This window comes from Physella acuta, unplaced genomic scaffold, assembly GCF_028476545.2.
Source record: "Physella acuta isolate Inbredline_101_S28 unplaced genomic scaffold, ASM2847654v3 ptg000271l, whole genome shotgun sequence".
Lineage (NCBI taxonomy): Eukaryota > Metazoa > Mollusca > Gastropoda > Physidae > Physella > Physella acuta.
The window spans coordinates 304,648-330,211 of NW_026731790.1; the positions used below are offsets into that span (position 1 = coordinate 304,648).

General features: G+C 32.8%; 1 protein-coding gene across 1 annotated transcript; it reads right to left on the bottom strand.

The window, feature by feature from the left end:
- Positions 1 to 16,684: 16,684 nt before the first annotated feature.
- Positions 16,685 to 17,125, bottom strand: LOC131939260 (zinc finger protein 593 homolog). Its single transcript, XM_059297464.1, has one exon. It carries the CDS (start codon positions 17,079 to 17,081, stop codon positions 16,707 to 16,709), a length of 375 nt encoding a protein of 124 aa, XP_059153447.1. The 5' UTR covers positions 17,082 to 17,125; the 3' UTR covers positions 16,685 to 16,706.
- Positions 17,126 to 25,564: the final 8,439 nt, after the last annotated feature.

Below are 25,564 nucleotides of genomic sequence, written 5' to 3' on the forward strand. Positions count from 1 at the left end.
TTTGCTTCTTGGTAGATGGCGTAATCGTGTGTTGGAAATCGCAAGTTGAGTGTCACATAGTAGCGTTGGTAGGATTGTTTATTTGGGTAATACTTTTAGTTAGTTGGGAGATGAATAGTCGTGCGTTGTGAAAGTTGAGTTGTCGAGTTGATCTTTGAGTATAGTTCGTCGAGATTATCGTAGTTCGATGTGGTCGTGCCGAAACATCCTTCTTACGATTACTCCTAGGTAGGCGTTGTCTTGCTGAAAAATCGAAATAGATGATTAGCCACTCGTACATTGAAACCATCAAAGTGGCTCTTCTCAAGAGTTCGGAGCGTTCGTGGGAAGTGTGGGCGCCACCCCAGGGCGATCTAGGTTTGCTTGTTGAGTTGAGTAGATTTGACCGCCTCCCGACCCCGGCAATCAACCCTAAAAAAGGCCGACTAACCGAATGGCTAAGATTATTTCAGTTTCAAGAACAGACACTACACTTTGATCTTACCAAAAAGGATAATTCGATTGTGTTAAAACACGGGTTGGCTACCTTTTGAGACGGATGAGCCTTGTTTAATTTTTTTCAAAATTTCCCATTTTTTAAAGAGCCACTAACATATTTTAAAATTTCAATATTTTATTATTTGATTACGATAAGTTAAAAAAAAAAATTGATTCGTTATTTAAAATAAATAGCTTTATATATGAGATAATAATTGTTCACATAAAAACATACACTTGTTTCGCCAGAATAATGAAATTAGTAATCAACAATTAAAAATACATGACTATCCCAATTTACCTGATAAGAAGTTAACTTTTTACTTTCTCGTATATACGAAGTATAGAGAAAGTATTGTAATCGTGCACAAAAATCAATTGAAATTTTAACAATTTTTACCGTATTACACCTCAGTCCTTCATCACATCCGAAGTATAGAGGACTTATTTTAATCGGGCAAAAATTATCAATCCAGATTTATCAAAATTAAGAGGTTTTATGCGTAATCCAGTTTGAAAAACTGGGCGTTGCAATTCTGTCCGTATGTCTGTGTGTGTGTGTGTCTGTCTGTCTGTCCGTGTGTAAACATGATAACTTGAGTACCGTTACAGCTAGGTTGATGAAATTTCATATATAAGTATTTCATCAAAATCGTAGATCCGTATCAACTTTTGAGCGATTTCCGATAACCGGAAGTGGTACTTTTCCTACTTTGAATTTTTTAAAAGCCTATAACTTGAGTACTATTTCAGATAGATAAATGAAATTTCACATGTAAGTAAAAGATCTAATTCTCTACCTTCTGTTAAATTTTGAGTAATTTCCGTTGACTGGAAGTAGTAATTTACGCCACTTCCGATTTCTCAAAAAACTAATGTAAATTTTAAAAGTACTAATAATATTGCGCACTATTATGCGCTTTTTTATTTCGCGTTCACTTGGTGTGCAATTAATTTGTCTACGAGATTTTATTCTATTTTTAAAACTTTAAGTATTTAAAATGGATTAAAAATCATGTCTATAGCCCGAGTTCCCATCCCCTGTTATTTTATATAAAAATATTCGAGAAAGTTTAGGGGAGATCACTCCCGGTTTATTTTATTTCTTTCTATACGGACATCACAGGCTCAGGAGGTGTCTCCCATTAGCCAGGCAGGCCTCAACACGACAAACTCAATCTAACTGGCTTGGATATCGGTTTGATTACCGTGTACCGGTCGCTTTTGTCCTTTGGTACTCATCAGACTTATCTTCCAGCCCACTGAACGCAGGGTAAACTCGTACCCCATAGTGCAGTACCCGGCTCAACAATAGGAAACTAATAAAACACAACGTCACTCACGTACAATTAATAATTACTGATGGATATAGAAATGTATTATGAATTAAATAACATTCCACGTTTAATGATATTCGAAAAAGTCGGCACTTGGGCAGTGGCAAGCATAGAATTGTCGCCACGTGTCTGTCCCAAGCACGTATGTGGAGCTGGGCCTGGTGCCCAAGCGGCTGTCCGTATACTTTCTACTGCACCTATTCTCACTGTTCTCTAAAGTGTTTTTTTTCTTCTCTTTAAGCCGGTGTGTTTCTTTACAGTATAATTTTTGTTACGAATTTTGAAAAATAAATAATATAACCAGGGGTGGAACTACAGTGCCGCCAGACCCCGCACTGCGGGGGGGGGGGGGGCCGGGACGTTGAGGGGCCCACAGCCGACCATATGAATTTTTTTTTTTACAATTAAAAAAAAAAAATAATCTTCTTGCATTTTTGACTTGATGGTTGTTTTGTAAAAAGGATACTGAAGCTGAGGTTCGATTATCTTTATTCTATAGACACCATCTCAAGTCTTCTTTCTCCTACAATCAAAAACAACGCTTTAGTCGGCAAAATTCTTTTAAAAATAAATCCATCGCGTGAAAGATACGCAAACGTTCAAACTACTTCCATGACTTATTTCCCTTTTTTAAATTGTCAAATATGTGTGCTCTTCAGCAACTTTTAATAGATTTGCACTCAACAAATTAAAAAAACAATTACTTCTCTTAATTATTATTTAAAATAAAAATACCTATTAAAGAATGACAAAGCATAAAAAGGAAATGTATTTAAAACTAATAATATAAATACAACAAAAAAACATAAAATTAAACATAGGGCGAGAAACCTTTACAAATACACAAATCTCATGCTTCATATTATTTCGACATACTTATTTACAGGAGGCATTACAGCAAACGTGTTAAAACAGAGATTTTCCAAAACAGACTACCCACCACGACGAGGAAAAAAATCCCTTGAATCATCATTTCATTTAATTACACATTTGCGTTTTCTTGTTGTTTTTTATTTTTTTATTTTTTTTTTATATTTAGACGTTTTGTATTAGATCTATGTATAAGTAAACCATCTTAAATGAATGAAAGTAGGCTAAAAGTAAGAAAGAAATATTACTATTGTAAATCTGTATCAGTCCTCACAAGCCGATGATAAAAACTGTAATACTAAAGCGAACACACACAACTGACGCTGCATATTACATGTCTGAGGCAAAAAAAAGAAAGAGAAAAACAAAATATTCAAAACAGACTAATAGCAGTCACACAAATGACGTGTTGTAACTTGTTTTTACTGTTTAATAAAAACTAAGTATTTTTAATTATTTTTTTTAAAGCTCGAACAAGACCGAAATGAGTATTCTAATCTATGTTGGTATTTTCGTGTAAATATATATATATATATATATATATATATATATATATATATATATATATATATATATATATATATATATATATATATATATATATATATATATATATATATATATATATATATATATATATATATGGTTCCATGACAAATGATCTCAGGACAAATGATCTCAGACAAAATATCTCAGACAAAAAATCTCACGGACAAATGATCTCAGGACAAATGATCTCAGGACAAATGATCTCAAGGACAAATGATCTCAAGGACAAAAGATACCAGGACAAAATATATCAGGACAAATGATATCATGGACAAATGATCTCAGACAGAATATCTCAGACAAAATATCTCACAGCGAAATGTTAATAGAATGTACGATGATTTTAGTTGATTTGAACTTTTTTTTATTGTCTGTTAATATGGGTTTGTTTATTTTTTTACGCATAATAATTGTGAATAAAATGAATTTGTTAAACCTAACAAACCATCAAAAGATTTATTAAACTTTGTCGTAGCATTTTATTCGAAAAAGTAAAAATTATAGCAAACTTACTCCATAAGCCTGAAAGTTGTAATAAATGATAACGTATAAAACAAATAAAGTAATGGTTTTTATACAACATTAATGTTCATAAAATGCGAAATATTTTTCACAAATGTGAATGGGTCTTCAGCATCATAACGTTAAACTATTGTTTTTATTGCATCATCAACACAAACATAACGTTTACGTTTCATTGCTGGCAGGTACATCAATATGATCACACCTCTTATATACTATGTGATCATCTATTGTGTGAACTCTTGCTCGACATGTCCTAATTTCACATTTCCAAATCTCTTGGCCTGCTTATGGCAAACATAAATTCACCAGAAACTAATGTCCTAAAACCTTTCTGCGAGGTAACAAAAGAGGCCATAACTGAGTAATCACCACTAATACTTCTTTGTTTGATGCACACTACAACAAACTTAGCTCCGCGATGACCGCTGTTTGTTTAAATAAGCCTTTGTTACCTGATCACTAAGGTGTGACCAACTATTGACTGTTGACGCTAGTTGTATTGTCCATGGAGAGCGAATGTCTTTCCCTAAGGCATGTCTCTGCCATCAAAACAGGCGGCCACCTTGATACGAAGGTGTGTCTTTATTGTTATTTCATTCCTTTTATCTAGTTTCGTCCACCTGACGTGGTAGGATTGTCTCATGTTTGGCAAGCCCACCTACGTTGTCTATCAAAAACAATCTTTAATCTTCGTATACTATATTACTAATACTAACTTTAAAATGATTAGTGCAATATGACAAATGTATACGGCAAACATTTCTTACGATTATTATATAGGCCTATAAACAATATTAAAACATAATAAACAAAACCATATGACAATCAATGAAAAAAAATTCAGATCAACTAAAATCATCAACTACACTATTAAAATTTAGGTGTGAGATATTTTGTCTGAGATATTTTGTCTGAGATCAATTGTCCGTGGTATCATTTGTCCTGATATATTTTGTCCTGGTATCTTTTGTCCGTGAGATCATTTGTCCTTGAGATCATTTGTCCTGAGATCATTTGTCCTGAGATCATTTGTCCGTGAGATATTTTGTCTGAGATATTTTGTCTGAGATCATTTGTCCTGAGATCATTTGTCCTGTCACCATATATATATATATATATAGGGGGCCCAAAAATTTCTTTGCGGGGTGGCCCTTTTTTTTCTAGTTCCGCCACTGAATATAACTATAAATATGTATGCAAGGAGCTGGAGAGCCGCATCTTGACATTAAAAGCCGCATGCGGCTCGGCGCATGTTCAGACCCCTGTATTAAAACAAAGTTGTATTTAGAGCAAAATGATAACATCTGGAATCACTATTGCTTAATTTTCAAAAAAATATATTTTCAGAAATAATTGTAAACATATATATATATATATTTTTAAATTAAGTTTAATATAAATAAATAAAAAATCGGTAGTAAGAAGTAAAATACATCATACATTTTCTTACAGATTTTAAAATATTTGTTTTGATCAGCATTTTTATAAATGTATAAATATATATTTAGAAATTATCTTTATTTTACGAAGTATATCTATAAATACTTTTTGGTTGTATCCCTTGTTTACTTTGATCGCAAAAAGGGAAGCAACAAATGCTTTCTTATTGACATTAACATATTTGTTTTGCTTAGTACTTCTTTAAATGTGTACTTATATTGATGGCAATGTTCGATATTTAAAGAAATAGTTTTTATGTTGGTTTAGGTTGTATTCCTTGGTTATATTGATTTTGATAAAGGAAGTAACAAACGCAATGTCAAATGTGTTAGGCACCTCTAATTTAGACACCACAAGTGCAATTACTAAATATTATATTTTGTGTTGGTTTAAATGCTTAGAACAGGGGTTGCGGCTCACTATCCGCATGCGGCTCTTTTGATGTTACACCATTTTGGGGGTGACACCAAGTCAAAAATATTGCAAAATATTTAGACGAAAAATTGCTTTTATCAATTAATTAATGTTTAATTAGAGTGAAAAAGTCTTTTGAATACAAATTGACAAATCCCAACAAGGGTGGGGAGGGAAAACCTTGACGTAGCATTGATAACTTTAGAAAAAAAAAAAATTAATTACGAGTTGTAAGTCCTGGTAAACATTATGTAAGTTAATGGGGAATAATTAAGGGTAAAACATGTTTTATTTTTAAGATTAAATTTCAATTTAAAATAAAATATTTAATTTGTTAATTATTTTCTAGAAAGGTGAAACATTGTTTTAGTTAGGGAAGTAGCGTAGTTAGGATATGACTGAGAGCATTTATGTTAGGACAGTGGGGTGGCTAGAGTAGCGTTGTTAGCGTAAGAAAATAACGAAAACAGTGTAAGGCAGTAACGAAATTAGGTGTATGAATGTTCTGGTTAATTAACACAATTAGCCAGGACAATAGACATTTGTATTGCATATTTTAATCAATTAATTCTTGATTTAAATAGCAAGTAGTAATTCAGAAAATGTTATCACATGCTCAAGTTGATGTACCAGCTTTCTTGGTGAGCGTGGTCAGTGTGTACTCTAATGGGCCAGAAGATGTGTGTTCGCTTTAGTATTACAGTTTTCATCATCGGCTTGTGAGGATTGATACAGATTGACAATAGTAATATTTCTTTCTTACTTATAGCAGTGTCTTTAAATTTTAATTTTAAAGGCACAAAATAAAAAAACATTGAAAATATACAATGAAGAACATTTAGTGTAAATTATGTTTACTCTAAATAATTACAAGGCTACATCTTAATGAGTTAATAAATTTAATGTTTTTAATTTGTACAAACTTCATAAAAAAAATATAAAATTATAAAAATCATAAAAACACAGTAATTTTTCTTTTGAAAATAAAACGAAATGTAGATATTTTATTGTATGTCTTATTATCTATATATATAATTCTCTTCTGGGAGCCGTTAGAAAACAAGCTGCAAGCGCCTCCGTGCAGTCCCCTCTCTTTCTCTCTATCACTATCACTACCACCCCCACCCCACCCCCACATTGTCTGGTGAGCTGTGGTCACGCTAAATGTTTACAAAGCTAAATGTTTACAAATCGTAGAGCCGTAGAGCCGGGTTTCTATTAGGGGCAGATAATTTAGTGTAGGGTCGTGGTTAGGGGAAAGGGGGGACGGGGTTAGTGTTTTAAAGCAAATATTTTCAGTGGCAGCATTGGTACTGTCGAATTCACAAATTATGAATTACTGAAAAGTAGAAAATAAAACAACTAAATAGCGGCGTATGATACGCTGCGGGTCGGTTCGTTATATATATTTGTCTTTTTTTTTCCTTTTAAAGACAATTTTACATTTTTTAAGGTAGCATCCCTTGGATTCCTTCCACAGTAATAATGGGAAGTAACTAACGCTGAGCTTATTTCTTGTTTCGGACCTTAACTAGCACTGGGATGTGACATGACCGATATTGCGAAATTGTTAAAACAAAATCAATCTTATTATAGAAAAGATACCTAAGGTTTGCAAATATTGTTTTCTACGCGACAAGATCTGAGACCTTTAATTTGTAGATTTATTGAAATAAAAAAAAATAAAAAATTAAATATATATTGAAAAAATAAATGTGAAATAAAAAGTCCACTGTGTATGTGAGTGTGTGTGTGTGTCGGGGGGGGGGGGGGTGAAAAGCTGCGGTCAGACCTAGTTTTATGCTTGGACATTTTCCGTTTTTTTTTTCTGGTTGATGATTTTACTAAAATACTTTCTTTTATGGACTTTTATGAACACATTGCATAGGAGGCCTATATATTTTCTCTTTGTTTATGCATATATTGAATCCAAATACAGAGTGTTCAAAACAAGTATTAACACATATCTTGGGATTTTTCTGAAACAGGGTCGGCAGGGCAATATATTGTCTAACATAGACATGTCTAGAAGGTAAAGGCAGGAACCTATGACAATATTGATCAGGAGGAAGTGGCGGTGGGTGGAGCACACATTTAGAAAGTCTCACACACATGTGACATGACTTAGAGATGCCTTGGACAAAAAACTGAGACAAGAACAAGCTGTTTTTCGTCAAGACAGGTCATGTACTGACCACATTGCCACGCTGCGCACCATTTTGGAACAGTCCCTTGAGTGGCAATCCCCCTTATACATGACTTTTGTCGACTTTAAAAAGGCGTTTGATAGTGTGAATAGGGATGCTATCTGGAAGTAAATGAGCCACTATGGAATACCCAAAAAATGTATATTTATCACACAAAAACAATATGAAGACCCCACCAGTCAGGTAATACACAAGGGAAAACTAACAAAACCATTCACGGGGACGACGGGAGTAAGACGGGGATGTATGCTATCGCCAATTATATTCTTGATGGTAATCGACTGGATCATGCTGAGGGCCACAAAAAAACGACACAGGAATCCAGTGGAGTTTCACCAAAAAGCTGGAGGATCTTGATTTTGCCGATGACATCTGCCTACTATCCCACAAGCATCAACATACGCAAGCCAAACTAAATCGGCTATCTGAAGAAGCCTCCAAAGTTGGACTAAAAATCAATAAAAATAAACAAGAGTTCATCAGAATCAATAACAGCCAGGACCTGCCCATACAGCTAAATGGAGAAGATTTACGTGAAACAAACACATTCACATATCTGGGAAGCGTGATCAATAAGGATGGGGGAGCAGACGAGGACATAAAATGCCGTATCAACAAGGCTAGATGCGCCTTCAACTCACTGCGCCCGATGTGGAGGTCCACGGCCCTGTCACTCCGGAGCAAAATTGGGATTTTCAACACAAATGTTAAGGCAGTGCTACTCTATGGCTCGGAGACTCAGATGGCTACGAAGACAAATACTAATAAGCTACAGGTATTCATAAACAAATGCTTACGACATATACTTAACATAAGTTGACCAGACAAAATATCAAACAAAGACCTGTGGCGAACTTTAAAGCAACAGCCGATAGAGACAGATGTAAAGGCCCGAAAATGGGGATGGATTGGACACACATTAAGAAAGGAAAAAGAAAACATCGCAAGGCATGCTTTAGACTGGAATCCCCAGGGAAAAAGGAGGGTGGGCCGGCCAAGGAAGACATGGAGAAGAACGGTTGAAGAAGAGGCGAAAGCAGCTGGGCACACATGGGCACAGATAAAGGGGGCAGCCCAAAAACGAGTCCGATGGAAATGTGTGGTTGCAGCCCTTTGCACCACAGGGGCCACAAAGGAATGATGACGACAGCAGAGGAAATTATGTGAGCGATTCTTCTCCTACTCTCATGGCGGCACACTGTATGGTTATAAGAGGAGCATATAAAGTTTATCACATTAAAAAGTACACAACAATTGTTAAATCTTTCACAAGACATGTAATTTTGTAAACAGGTGTGCTGAGCTTTATTTAATGAAATCTCATCGTCTCTAGCCCTCCAACACTATTGAGACCTCACAGGATGAAATAAAATATAAAAGAAATATAGAACTTATGGGAGAATGTATAAGCTGAGCAAAATATACAGTCAGAGATTTGTCCCGACGTGTTCAAGGAAGATGTGCTTTTTTTTCTCGGCTGAAAGTTATTTTATTTTTGTATAACATATCAGTTACGTACATAATGTTGTTTATATCTAAAAGTATTTTATTTGTTAAGGCTGAAGAATAATTTGCTAACAAATTGACGAACAGTGGACTTTTATCACAGATTAATCCGAATAAATCAAACGTCTACAAATGGAATATCTATTACAGCGATACTTTATAATTTATATTCAAAGTAAATAATATCAAACGTATTTCAAGAAGTAGAAAGGAGACCGAACTCTGACATAAGTGAATAATCAAGCGTCTATAAGTTGCGCACTTATTATAGCTAATGTGTTAATTTAGAAGCAAAATGGAACAAAGATACATGACCTTTTTTAAAAGACATAAATCAGTTCAAATTCTCATTAATAAATTGTATTTATTAAGAAATAAAATAATAACATTTATATTTATAATTCAAGTGTTTCACTAAGTATACACAATTAACAATTACTTATTTTTTATAGGTTGCATCCCTTGAAAACTATGATTTGTTATAATGGGAAGTAACTCCTCAAAATTAATGGTTGACATGTTCCAGTGCTGGGGGTGTATGTTAAAGTAGACAAAAAAGTAACTAACAGACCTGGTACTAAGATACTTCGAAGACATTTCCGACATCGTCACTTCCATTTCGTTAATAAAACTACAGAAATGCATTGTTTACATTTGGGGCATTGAGTCAAATACAGGCGACTGGTGTATGTTAAGCTTACATGAACAAAATCACAGTTTACAGTCTATTCTACATTATAGTCACCCAACAATGTGGCGGTTACAAGATTGTCTCCATATGAACTGGACCGCATAAAACATAAGTCAATGTTACTGGAAAGTGTCGTTACAGCTGAGAAGCGATACAGAAATCTAATCTAAAAAGTAGAACGTTATTATCAGAGATCTGGTAAATCAGATGCACTGTCATAACTGTGTACTAATGCTGATCCTGTTTTTAGTTAAGCATAATTTTATCGATCATTTAACTATATGTTGCGCACCATTATGATTTGATTATATTATGTGTAGTTTAAAGTAGATCTTTAAAGCCTGCATTTAAAAAAAAATGTTATTTTTGTTTCCAATAGTGTGTTATTAATAATAAATCTAGTAGGTAAGGACACCGAGTATAACACACCCACATTTAGAAGGACAATGCAGGAGACCTTGACATTACAGATAAGAAGTAGCTGACAAATGGCTCACACAAATGTGACACGACAGCCCTTGGGTGGAACCCCCAGGGAAGGCGAAAGAGTAGGGCGTCAAAACATACCTGGAGTCGGAGTCTTGTTAAAAAACACAAGACCACATGGATATCTTGGAAAATGGTAAAATACACAGCCGTGGTCCGGGCAAAGTGGAGGATCATGGCTGAATTTCATAAGCTTTAGAAGGAGACAAGTCAGTCAAGCCATATCCGATACAATCTCATTCTTTTTTAAATCTGCTTAACCGTTCGTTACCATAATTATTCTTACCTTATCAAACTCAAATAACTAAACATATTTTACATTAATGTGCTGATTGTATTTCAATATCACATGTTTAATACTGAATTAATCACTGACAAATGATGGGACAATTACAGCAGTTATGGTTCTTTTTATTAACATTCTCCAAATTCAAACAAGCTAAATACGCTTACGTATATTTAGTCAACGAAACTCAACATAATTAGTATTTGAACTATATTATTATAGTTCGGACAAAATAGATGATTATGCCTGAGTTTATAATGAGATATCCTACAGAAGCAGTAAAGAGAATTAAGTCAAGTAAGTCAAGTCATATTCAATTTAACTTCATATTTTCGAGTGTATTTAACCTTTGTTTACCAACGCTATTTTTACCTTATAAAATGCATTAACTAAGCAGGCGTCAAATTGATGTGTCGATTATATTTCAATATCAGATTTTAATGCTAAATAAATCACTGGCAAACATGAGCAGGTATGGTTCTTTTATTAACATTCTCCAAAGTAAAAACAAGATAAATACGTCTAGGTATATTTGGTCACAGATACTCCAAATAATTAATGTTAAAACTATATTATTTACATTACTTTTTTTTCTGTTTATATATGGTCATCAGCCCAATACAAACAATACAATTCAGAAAATAAAACATTACATATGTATATAAGTATGTGTGACAGTTCGTTTATTAAACTGGGCATGTTTTATTATAGCACTGACTCTAAACCATCGTAATACACTAGTAAAATTAATTGTGTAAGTTTTATAATTCATTACGAAGATATACCATATTATGTTTAGTATTGTAATTATGCAAACGTAACTATATTTAGACGTTAGGATATAGCCGAGCGGAACCAAAAAAATACAACCAATCAAATAGCCCGACCAAATTAAAACGAACCGACCGTGGTCACGTGTGACGGTCAGCTGACCAATCAAAGCGTTAGGGCAGTTGGTGGTTCGAACGTGTAGTAAACAATTAGACGTGATAGTGTTAGGGGATTGCCAGTTGAGTAGGGATTTGGAAAAATAGATTAGTTAGGTTTTAGTTGAAGATTAAATATGTGTAGTAATAGAAAATCATAGTTAGTCACAGTGGCGGAACTAGAAATAAAGGGCCACCCCGAAAAATTTTTTTTAGGCCCCCCATATATATATATATATATATATATATATATATATATATATATATATATATATATATATATATATATATATATATATATATATATATATATATATATATATATATATATATATATATATATATATATATGCAATCACAGGATACGAAAATGGGATGCTCATTGCTGGTCTGTTCGGGATTTGAAAAACATCAATTTTAAAAAATGTTAACATCCTGTCATGTGTGTGAGTGCATTAGTGTTTTGTGAAAACCAGTTTTAAACAATGTCTGAGAGATTTGCTTTTAACATTTAGTCGGTCACAAATAATATAAAACATGAAACTTTGTATAAGTAATGGTGTCTCGTATTAAGTTTATTTCTATGTTTTTTTTAATTTATATTACTAATTTTTAAAATATTATTGATTTAATACATCGCCTTTTTATACAATGTTATTCTTTAGTAATTACTTTATAAAAAAAATAATTATTAAGAGAAATACTTGCTTTTTAATTTGTTTAGTACAAATCTATTAAAAGGAGCTTATGATCACCCCTATTTGACTATTTTTTAAAAAAAGGGAAATAAGTCATGGAAGTGGTTTGAACATTTGCTTATCTTTGATAAGTTTAATTGTAGGAGAAAGACTCGGCTTTCACAGTGGTTTAAAAACAAAGGGAAAAAGAATATACAAGAGCGTGGGGTGGTGTCTATAGAATAAAGATAATTCAACCGCAGCTACGGTAATTTTTTACAAAACAACCATCAAGTCAAAAATGAAAGAAAATTTACTTTTTTTAACTATAAAAAAAATTATTAATGGTCGGCTCTGGGCCCCTAAATAGCGTGCCCCCCCCCCCCCGCATTGCGGGGTCTGGCGGCACTGTAGTTCCGCCCCTGGTTAGTCAGTTAGTAGAACTTAATATTTGGGCAGTAGAGTTAGAATTATGAATACATTGTTGATGCAGAAATTAAATAAACTTTAAAATTTGAAATATGTCAATTGTTTTATAATATATATTTCCCACTGGAGGAATATATTTCATTGTTAGAAGTATAAACCATTCCCAATAAATACACATTTATGTGTATATTAACCTCTACAATATAAAACTAGCAACGATCAACGTATCGTTGTTTGTTGTCTAGTCAAGTACCAGACCAAGATGTTACAGAAACGTTCCAACTGTTATCAGACTCTATGCCAACAACGACGTGGTGCTAACATACTTCCAACACACATCCGAGGTCGTCACATCCGTGTCGTGGAGAAAACTACAGACCTGTCTTGTTTACATTTGGGACTTGGAATCAAATACAGACAATTGGTGATGGTGTAGCTTCCATGGACGGCATCACAGTTTACTGTCTATTGTACAATGCAGTCACCCAACAATGTGACGTTTCCAAGATGGTCTCTGTTTTTAATGGACCGCATAAAGCGTGAGTCAAGTTTCCGAGAAAGTATCGATCAAAAAGCGATCAGTTTAAATTTAGCGACTGTTTTTTATATTATTGTATTAAAGCTGTATCTGGTTCATCAAGCGTCTATAAATAATATAGTTAGTAAAGTCAATAGTTGCTCATTATAACCAAGCTACGGTTATTTAAAAATTACTATCACAACATACACAACTCATATGGTTTCCTATAATATTTTTTATTTGCCTTTTTTTTACGCTGAATAACTTTTGAATTGTTTAAATTTAAATAGTGTTTGTTGTTAGAATATTTGTTAACTTTATTTAAAAATGTGATTTATTTTCTATTCATTTAAAGAAAAAGTGCTTAGAGTTTGACCGGCTAGAAATCGTGTATTACCTAAGAGTGTAATTGTGTTTATTCACTCTATATGTACCAGTCGGGTCCAAACTTGATTTATCAACACATCGTCCCCTCAAAATTATCTTGTTTCTAACTACAAATTTTGATTTTTTGGAAAAAAATTGAGCCCATAATAAAGAAAAGCACAATGTTTAATCTCTACTTATCTACGTGACTCTTTGTCATCTGCTTCCTACCAAACTTTTTAATTTGACATTGTTTTAACAACAAGTTGATGCATGTGGCCAGTATAATCTTGTTCTTTGTCAATTTTGAAATATGATTCTGTCCTAACAGTATATAATTAATGCATACATTTTACTTGCAGACGCTATGTTCGATTCTGCCAATGAAATTAGCTGTTCACATCATGTGGCTTGTGCGTAGTTGATCAAAATGGCGGCGTATAAACGTCTTTTTGTCGGTTATGGTTCTGATGGAAATACATTGACTTATTTACCAGATCCTGAATCGTAAGTATATCTATGTTTTATAAGTTGTCTTATAATAGGCCTATTATAATTTAGGCCTATACTAAATTTACTGTTTAGTACAGTAAGTAGGGTATGCTTTGTATATTATATCGTCAAAATCATAATGAGGAGGTGTTCCAATATATGGATGATGAAAACAATGTCGAATTACATATCAAAATCTGAAGTAGCATATTGTTAGTACCATAATAGTCTTAAAATCATTAAAATAAGTTGAGTTTATACCTAGTTTTCTGTTTAGTATTCGTGTGTTTGATGGGTTGGGGGAGAGAAGTACTTCTGTTTTTACACTTTGTACTGATGTAGTCTATCTTTATTTCTATCCACAGAGAAGTGCGAAAGAGAACAATAAAAACAACATAGACCTGGAAATGATGTGTCAATGATATGGGTATCTGCCCTGCCTGTATTCAAGTTGCCTAGCAGCATTATGAGAAAAGAAACAGTGTTTATGCATATTCTAAATATTCAATTACAAGGTTGCTTGTTTTTGCTTAAGGAATTGTGTATATTGTGTTCAATTAATACATTATTTTTAAGCTAATTACTGAGTTTTGCATTTATTGTATTAATACTTTGATTTTAGTTGTATCACAAGGCAGGGGCGTGGTGTGATCCGCACGTGACGCCATTTAGAGGGTGACACCAATATTAAAATCACTAAAATTTACAGTGAATATAATTCTTTACCCAGTTAACCTTAAAACAAAATTGTTGGGGAGAGGGCAGACACCAAACCAAAAATGTAAAATTGTAGGAGGGCCGAGGGTGACACCCTCAGTTACCACACCGATTTTCACCCGAACTAGTTTCGCCACTGACTAAATCAAATTATGTTAATGTATGCAGACAACCATAAGTTACAGACCAAACTTAACATTTTAATGCATAGGCCCACTTATAAAGAACAGTAAAAACAATGCATATCATGCAATGTTCTTTATTATATAAATTTTGCCAAGGAGGTGATAAAAAGTGAAAATTAACGAGTAATGACAGTCTGATATACAAGAAGAAGGTATTACTCATACAAAAGTACATTACACTTCTGGAAAAGCTATTGAAACTAGCTGTATAGTTCTAAGTTCTACCTCAAAAGTAAAAAAAATAATTATTTCGGGCTGCTATTGCTACATAAAGTCATAAAAATAGCTTTAATGTTCATTGTTTAATGCGCTTTAACATTTTATAAAAAAAATAAATGAGTTAAAATATTTTTCAATGGTAAATCAGACCCAGTGAAACTTCAGATGCGTTTTTCTCAAAACTACATTTTGGGAGATAGAACAAGATGATACTGGGGGACGATATATTGCTTCACGTTAAAAGTAATTCGAATTGAAATGGCTAGATGTATAGGCCCCTATTTAATCTCTAATTTTGCAAGACATTTTAGGGGCTCCCACTGATATGCATATTTCCAGTTGCACATATACTGTAACCATACAGATATTATGGCTTGATCTAGTAACCAAGAGCTAAGCTCAAAATTAAAACATTGCTTGAATCTAGACATTTGTTTTCCACGTAAAGTCTAGTCTTTTAACCTGAAAGTCTCAAGTTCGAATCGGAATTGAGGTCTGTAAATTGTACTTGAGTCCACGTAGCTCTTATGAGTACCGGTTAAGTTAAGGAAAGTTGCGCGTTGACATACATAGAACTATTGAACAGCAATAAAATATGTTGACACGCCATCTTATTCACAATTAAAAGAAACATTAAAATATGTGTATACATATTTATTGTCTAATTAATATCAGTTACTTACATAATGTTGTTTATATCTAAAATTATTTTTATATGATAAAGCTGAAGAATAGTTTGTTTACACATTGACGATCAGTGGACTTTTTATCACAGATTAATACGAATAGAAAATCCAAAGCAGCGATATTTTATAATACAAATTTAAAAAAAAAAAAAAAATAATTTTTATTTTATTTTTCATATGCTTTATTTTAAAAGGGACCAGCTGATATGAATGCTGTATTTTAATTACTGACAATGGGGAACAGCCATATGAAACCAAAGGCAAAAAGTATGCAAACTGCTGTTTTTGTACTTATAGCTAGCTCCACATGCACACAACTTAAACAATTCTCTTTTAATTAGTTTTTTTTTGTACCTTATTATGACTGAATTAACTTCAAGTTAGGTTTGACTTGAAAGAAAAGAAGTGACAGTAATAATAATGTTACCAAATATTTACAAAGAAGGAAAATCTTCAACAGTCAATGGCCATCAACCTGAAGTATTTTGAAATGTCTGCACAAATATTTAAAAGTATTTGTAAATACTGGTAAACATGTAGAATGTACATAGAAATTATTGTTGAAAATTGTGTGCAACTTAAACCTACATAAAATATTTTCTTGACAAAAGCATAAGATGAAATTTAAGGACATTTTCATATACAAGTACATTATACACAAGCATAACAGGACCCCCCTCCCCCACGTAGAGATCTATGCGTCAAGTGTCTACAGGCGCCATTTCTTCTTCTGTACTTGGTTTACTCTGCTGTAGGACTGTGACTTTCTTTGGTGCAACATACGATCCCATCCCTGCAGCCCTGTCTGCCTCCTCCTGCGTGTAGGGTTCTGTTTCAAGCGCCTTCAACCTTCTTTTGTGGGGCTTGCTTTTAAAGTGGTCTGTCAGGGATTTGTCATTTATAAAATATTTCGCACAAGTCAAACAATAAAACTGTGCAGCCCCTGGTTTGTCCAGGTCAGCGTCCTGCTTTAACAGAGTGTCTGGACTTTTCATATCATTGTGGATCTGATCTAAATCACGAGTTCGTCTCTTTGTTCTATATTTCTCTTTTAGTGGTTTGTCTCCCTTATGCATCTTTTTTCTGCGGTACCTTCACATGTTTTGTTTTATCTGTTTCGTAGTCTAATAATACAAATTTAAAATAATTATCAGAAATACCTACAGATTAGAGACGTTGAGCGATGATTATTCTGAATCATCAAATATCTATAAGTTGCGCACTTATTATAGCTATTGCGTTCAAAAAAAAATGCAAAATGGATAAAACAAATTAACATTTTTAACTGACATAAACATATTTCCAATTTTCAGTAATGGATTTTATTTATACAACAAATAACACGATACCATTTACATTTATAGTTTAAGTGTCCCACTAAGCATAAACTTTTAACAATTATTTATTTGTATAGGTTGCATCCCTTGAGTCATATGACTTAATATAATGGGAAGTAACTCGGTAAAATTAATGGTCGACCTGTTCCAGTGCTCGTGGTGTATGTTAACTCCTTGGCTCGTTAAAGTAGACAAAAAATAGGCATGGTGCTAAGATACTTCGAACACACTTCCGAGGTCGTCACATCCGTGTCGTTAATAAAACTACAGAACTGCATTATTTACATTTAGGGCATTGAGTCAAATAAGACGATATGAACATTTGAGTGATCGAGTTGATATTTGAGTATAGGTCTTAAAGATTATCATGAGTTGAAAGTATATCGTTTTGTCGGACCTAAAGAAGACCGACATCAGAACAGAATCAAGAACAGATACTACACTTTGTTATTATCCAAAAGACCGAGAAGCGAATAAACAGATAGTGTAACGAAAAGTAAAATATCATCAGGATGATAGATAGATTTTTTTTTCATTCTTGCAGGATTTATTTTTTCATTTACATAATTAAAAAATTAATAAACCGGGAGCTCTCCCCTAATCTTTCTCGAATATTCTTATATAACACTGCGGGGGATGGCACCTCGATATAGAGACATGATTTTTAATCCATTTTAATTACTTAAACTTTTTAAAATATAATATAATCCCGTAGAAAAAAATTGCGCAAAAAATCTGTGTATAATAGTGAGGAATATAATTAGTAATTTATAAACTGACATGCGTTTTTTGAGAAATCAGAAATAACGTAAATTACTATTTCTGGTCAACGGGATTTACTTAAATTTTGTCAAAAAGCAGATAATTAGAGCGTTTACATACATGTGAAATTCATTTATCTATCTGAAACTGTACTCAAGTTATAGGCCTTTGAAAAATGTATATAGTAACATAATGTTCGTGGAATGAGAGGTAAGGTGTAGCACAGCATTGTAAAAACTGGGGGAATCTTAAAGCTTTTCGTAACAATATCACATGTGTGTTGAATGGAGAATTTAGGGTAAATTTTATAACATTGTATGGAGTATCCTAGACAGCATTATCACGAAGATTATCTAAAATGGTTAAGACATCTTTATCACATTTTATGTAGAATGAGATCAGAGGGCTGTTTTATCAATTCTTTGTTTGAATTTTTTTTTTTATAAAACGTTGTCATAGCGTGTGTGCACAATGGAGCTTATATGGCAACACAGTATAGGCCTAAACAGTTAAGAAAAAAAATGTAATAACGACTTAAGCATAGTTTAGATCACATGAAGACAGACGTTAGACTATTCCCCTCCAACCCTGTTTAGATTTCTGTGAGAGGCCTTGACCTTTCCAAACCATTATTGTGGGCGTTCCACAACCAAATTCCTTGGTCACAGACAATATGGATATACAAGACAATATTTTTATCTTCAAAACATTCAAAAGCACAATGGCTAAACCAATAGCTTTACACAAATTCTGAAATTGGATCGACAGTTGTAACAAATATTCCGATGATATAAATTAAAAAGATTTAAAACAAAAAAAATGTCCTGTCATATAATTGTAACATTAGAAGAGATACGATATATCACTATATTTGTAATTTTCATGGTGATTCAAATGTTGGTAGTGATGTGTTTCTTTTTAATCAGCACTTTTATTGTTTCGTACTACTTTTAAAGTATATAATTTAATTATCGTTGTTTATTTTAAACTAAGTTTAGGGTCTACGTTTCACGGAAAATAATTTATAAATTAAAAAAAAAAACGCTGGATAAACATCTAATATACTCAAACTTTTTGCCTGTATTGAAAAGCGTAGTGACATCAAAGGTGTTGTGTCTAAAAAAAACACATGTACCAGATCTTCCGTGTGTGTGAACTATAGTGTTTATTTTTTTGCTTATGACGTGGCCTCTAAGTTTAGGTAGACCTCTGCTAGCGATTAACATCACGTTTTATTAGGACGGTTATAGGCAGGCATGCTCAAACATGTCTCACATGACTGATGTTGCTGTAAAAGGTGGTGCCGTTATAAGTTTAAATTTAGCTTTTATTTTATTGATTTTAAATTTACAAAAAAAAAATACTTTTAATTTGTGCAGGGCAGGGAAGTAAAAATAAACACACTTGTAAACACCTAAACAGTATGTTTATTTCGATAATTCAGATATTTTTTAAATCTGTAGTTAGTAAAGTCAATGGGTTTTCATTTAAATTAAGCTCCAGTTATTTTAACACATCTATTACTTCATGAAAACTTTATATTATTTTCAAAAACTTTTATTATTATAATTGTTCAATTGGCATAAGTTTAAATTGCTTCAACCTGCTTGTAAATTTAAAAGAAAATAATCTATTCTTAATAGCGTTGTGAAATGTAATTAAAGGTTGTTTCCCCTGGAAACAATGATGTGAGTTAATAGGAAATAATTATACAAAACATTTTCTTGAAACTAGATCTAACCTACACTTTGATTAAATATTGTCATATGCGTTAAGTTAATGTACCAAATAATAACCTAAATTATTTCATCCATACAGGATGCTTATAAAGTTAAAAGTAAAACAAATGTAAGTGACTATATTACATTTCTAGGAGTCATCTGGCAAACTTTTGTCTCCCAATGCGATACAAAAGTTCAATAAGGCCTGATCTAGTGCCCCAGAGTTTGACTCAAATTGAAATTTTATTTTAATCTAAAAGATGGTTTTCCATGTCTAGTCTGGTACAAAAAAGCTAACGACTAGACGTGGTCTTATTGGCAACCCCATGCGTATGTGTCACAATAACTCTTTTGTTGAGAAAACATTACTATTGCATTGGTTAAGCATAGACCCCTTTCTTTATTTATTTTACAGTTCTGTTGTTGAGTATTTCAAGTTGCTCTCCAACATTATGTTACTGCATGTTGTATTTGCATATGTTCGTCATAACATATTTGTATTGGATATATGTATTGCTCATCGATTTTGCATGCTGTTAATGCATATCGCCGTAGCATGTTATTGTTCCATTTGTTTTTGTATGCTGTTGTTGCATAATGGTATTGCCTTTGGTAATTCATTGTTTCATTGCATTATATCATCGCATGTTGTTTTTATTTAATTCCGCTATTTTGTAGCAATCTTTGGTTGTATGACCTTGGTATGAGGTACGTCTTGTGTGGTGGTGTTAGATGTGGTTGCTGTTCAGTTGTTATGTTTGAGGTTTGTGGTGTCAAGCTGTGACGTGATTGCATGCCCTGTTGTTGTTTGCGATGTTAGTTGAGCTGTTGAGATTACCTGTTGAGGTGGGTTGATGTCTGGTTGGTTGCATTGGTTTATCCAGTGTTGTATAGATGACCAGTGTAGGCAGTTTGTTTTTTTTTACGTAGGATGGGCGGTAAGATATTTATATAAACAAAAATTATGTAGTTTTGTCTTTGTAATTAAATGTAATGTAGTATGTAATGCCTGAAGTTTTTTTTTTTTTATTTCTGGATATATATAATTATGATATTGCATTTTTTTGCCTCAGACGTGTAATTTACAGCGTCAGTTTGCCTTGCGTGTTCGCTTTAGTATTACAGTTTTCATCATCGGCTTGTGAGGAGTGATACAGATTTACAATAGTAATATTTTAGTCTTACTAGTAGCCTACTTTGGGTTTTTAATTATGTTATTGCATACATTTTTTTTTTAATTTTTAAAATATTTTTATTTTCCATAAAACAAATTAAACTTATTTACAGTAACATACTTTACATTTCATTAAATAAATAAGTAGTTATATTAATCATATACAAGAAGAAAGATGCGAGGAAAAACGTACATCTAATAATGTAGTAATGTACATCTTAAATGCTTGCATTTTTGTTAAGTAATACCTTTATAAGCCACTGACATATACAGTGCAATGTTGATTAACATAACATAGAGTGGGAAAAACAATTATGTTATTGCATACATATTGTAGATATAAAATTATTAAAATGTCCAAACAACGCTGTTTAATATGAATAATTACAAATGTACAGATTGTTTAAGCGATATTCCCATTGTTTTACTTTAATTAAAGCATAAGAATATTTTTTTTTTTAGGTATCATGAATACATACAATAGAACATCATTTTTTTAAACCTAAAAATAATAATTTCACTCAGGCCTTTGTTGTCATAATTTGTAAATAAGAATTATTTTTTTTCAGTACTCGTTAATATGTCTTATTGGATTTCTAGGTAGCATCCCTTGCTTTTTTTTTATTTTTTAAATGGGAAGTAACTAGCACATTCTTAAATGGTTTTTAACACCTACAATTAAATGCTGTGAGATTATTGCAACTCAATGACATTAAACCCTTGAGGACCAAGGGACACCGGTCTCCCAATTTTTCAAAATATCGCCAAACGAAATTGTAATAACATACAGTTGTTGAATTTGCTTTAAAACAATTATTACAAGATAGACTTGATCTAAATACGTCTGTTTTCAGTATATATGAGAAAGTTTTGTTGTCATATTTATGGAAACTTTCCACTTTTGGACCATTAGAAAGGCTACAGTTTACATTTTTATATAATAAATACTAAATGTAACAGAGATAAATAACTGGTGGTTTTTTAAAGGTTTACTATTGAGGTATTATATTTACAGTTGTTTTTCCTAACAGTTTCACTTGTTGTTTTTTTAAGAGTAATTATTTTTGCTTGGTCCGGAAGGGAGCTAACTTTTTTTTCAATGTCGCAAAGCTTGTGTTTTTGCAGTTGAATACATATAGGGGCAGAGCTTTTATTTACTATCACTGAACAAAATACTGAGCAAATACTGTTTATAGACAATAATGACGATGAAAACAACTTGCTTTTTGATAAAAAGATGTTAGTTTTCTGTAGAAAAATGTCGATAAAAGAGGGGAGAAGATATAATTGAATGACCTGTCAAGTCCCAGAACAGATTGTCACCAGTGATAAAGCCTACACCTCATTCTTGTTATTCTATTTTGCATACATTGTATACATCTCCAATCTCACATGCTATATAGACTAATATTCCATATCATCTGCATGGTCGCGCAGCCGATCAGTATTTTTTAACATGCCGCGCTGTCATTTCGTAAAATGCATGTAGTCTTGTATATGGCTTTTAGAACACCCCGCTCAAAAAATATAGGATGTACACTAGATTTTCTCCCTTATGAGCGTTAATAGTGACAATTACCACTCGGACACACCCCCACCCGATATTTCCATCTCGGAGCAATTACCCAATGTCTAATTATGAATAAATTGGGACTATGATTAGGTTAGGGCTAATGTTACGGTGTTAGAGTTAGATATATGGTTGGAATTTGGGATTAAGGGCAGGGTTCTTCAACATTGGGGGGGGGGGGGTTGAGTATTTGACGGGGGAGGGGTAATGTCCTAGACCCAAAGCTGACACTTTACATTGTCATCAATAGAACATCATTTGCCCAACGAACAATCAAACGTCCTCGTGAGATTTGAAAAAGGAGACTGAAGCAAGATATTGTTTTCACCTAGAGGCTTCTGGAAACACACTTTCAAATACAAGTTATTGGCTATGGTTATGGGAAATTTACAATAAATGTTGATTGTAATTAAGATCCCAATGTTATTTTTGAGTGTTTGGTAGCTCTGATTATTGATAATTGTAAACAGTAAGTGTTTCATTTTAAACTCATTCGCAAGACACATGTAGATTTTTTAGAATGAAACTTGTGATGGGATACCATGTACTTCTAAATTTGAAGACTACTAGTTCACGGAACCTGATCTCCATGTTTCATATGTTGATTATTTGATGCAAAGATAGATTTTAAGTAAAAAAAACGCTTTTAAACGCATACTTTACAAGAATTCAAGCCTGGCTACAATGCAAAACCAAGCTTGAATATATGCCAAATGATAGCGAGAGCTCCCATGTGGGGATTACATAAAAGAAATATCACTTCAAGACCTGGTTGTAGAGGCAAAAAGTTCACTTCAACCTCACAACCTGAACACAAGTCGATGAATCAAATGAAGAAAAACGCATGAGTTATGCACAATGGGCAAGTGAAAAGATTGAGATGACAATATGTGTGATGTCTGCCATATTACATAACATCACATTAGTGCTTCCAAAAGCTTCATTCATAGATGAGTATACACTCATAAAAGACATGCTTGTGTTCTCATTACTGCTATTCTTAGTTTACAATGTACCAGAACAGTAAACACACGTTTGATCCTCTTTCGAATAAACATTTTGAGATAGCACATAGCACAACCTATTTTCGATAGCTTTCCCTTGAGGACCATTGGGACATATTTGTCCCATGCTGTATCTCAAAACTATTTAAGATATCAGAAAACCTTTAACATTTTTTTAAAATCTACGTGTCATTTTACTACTAAATATGTCCACATATATTTGAAATGATTCCTGCATTCCTGTGGTCCTGAAAGGGTTATTCATTCTGTATGTACCAGTCGGGTACAAACTGTAAAAAGAACGCAGAAAATGAAGAACAAATATTGCCTTTTAAAAAATGACTTGTTTTCTATTCATTTAAAGAAAAAGTGCTTAGTGTTTGACCGGCTAGAAATCGTGTATTACCTTAGAGTGAAATTGTGTTTATTCACTCTATATGTACCAGTCGGGTCAAAACTTGATTTATCAACATATATTGCTTAAAGTTAAAAGTAATTCAAATTGAAATGGCTAGATGTATAGGCCCCTATTTAATCTCTAATTTTGCCAGACATGTTTGGGGCTCCCACTAATATCCATATGTCCAACTTCACATATAATGTATACCATACAGATATTATGGCTTGATCTAGTAACCAAGAGCTAAGCTCAAAATTAAAAAATTGCTTGAATCTAATCATTTTTTTATCCACGTAAAGTCTAGTCTTTTAACCTAAAAGTCTCAAGTTCTAATCGGGGTTCAAGATCGTAGATTGTACTTGAGTCCACGTAGCTCTTATGAGTAACATGTTCAAGTTAGGGCAAGTTGCGCGTTTACATACATTAAACTATAGAACAACACTAAACATGTTGAAACAACATCTTATTCACAATTAAAGAAACATTAAAATATATGTATGCATATTTATTGTCGAATTAATATCATTTACGTACATAATAATGTTTATATCTAAAATTACTTTTATATGATAAAGTGAAGAATAGTTGACTTTTATCACAGATTATATATTTTAAATTTAAAAACAGTTATCAAAAGTATTTTTCTATAATAGCAGCCAGAGAACGATAATTTTTTTGAATTATCAAACGTCTATAAGTTGCGCCTTTGTTATAGCTAATGTATTGATATAAAAGAAAAACCAAAAAAAAAAAAATTACTTTTTTTAAAATACATAAAATTAATTCTAATTCTCAATAAAAAAAATTATTTTTAAAGAAATGAAATAATACCATTTACATTTATAATTTAACTGTTTCAGTAAGCATAAACATTTAACAATTATTTATTTTTAGAGGTTGTCTTCCTTGAAACCATTGATTTGATATAATGGGAAGTAACTCGGCAACATTAATGGTCGACCTGTTCCAGTGCTCGTGGCGTTTGTTAAAATCCTTGGCTCCTTAAAGTAGACAAAAAATAGACATGGTGCTAAGATACTTCGAACACACTTCCGAGGTCGTCACATCTGTGTCGTTAATAAAACTACAGAAAACATTGTTACATTTAGGGCATTGAGTGAAATACAGACGATATGAACATTTGAGTGATCGAGTTGATAGTTGAGTATAGGTCTTCAAGATTATCATGAGTTGAAAGTATATCGTTTTAGAGTGTTCGAGATTTGATTCGTTGCTTCTTGGTAGATGGCGTAATCGTGTGTTGGAAAACGCAAGTTGAGTGTCACATAGTAGCGTTGGTAGGATTGTTTATTTGGGTAATACTTTTAGTTAGTTTGGAGATGAATAGTCGTGCGTTGTGAAAGTTGAGTTGTCGAGTTGATCTTTGAGTATAGTTCGTCGAGAATAGCGTAGTTTGATGGTGTTGTGCCGAAACACCATACCTAAGATTAGTGCTAGGTCGTCTAGCTGAAAAATCTAAATAGAATGAGAGGTAAGGTGTAGCACAGCATTGTAAAAAACTGGGTGAATCTTAAAGTTTTTCGTAACAATATCACATGTGTGTTGAATGGGGAATTTAGGGTAAATTTTA

What these genes read in the sequence shown, in the direction of transcription:
- LOC131939260 (XM_059297464.1), bottom strand. Translation starts at nt 17,081, where the DNA reads ATGCATAAGGGAGACAAACCACTAAAAGAGAAATATAGAACAAAGAGA.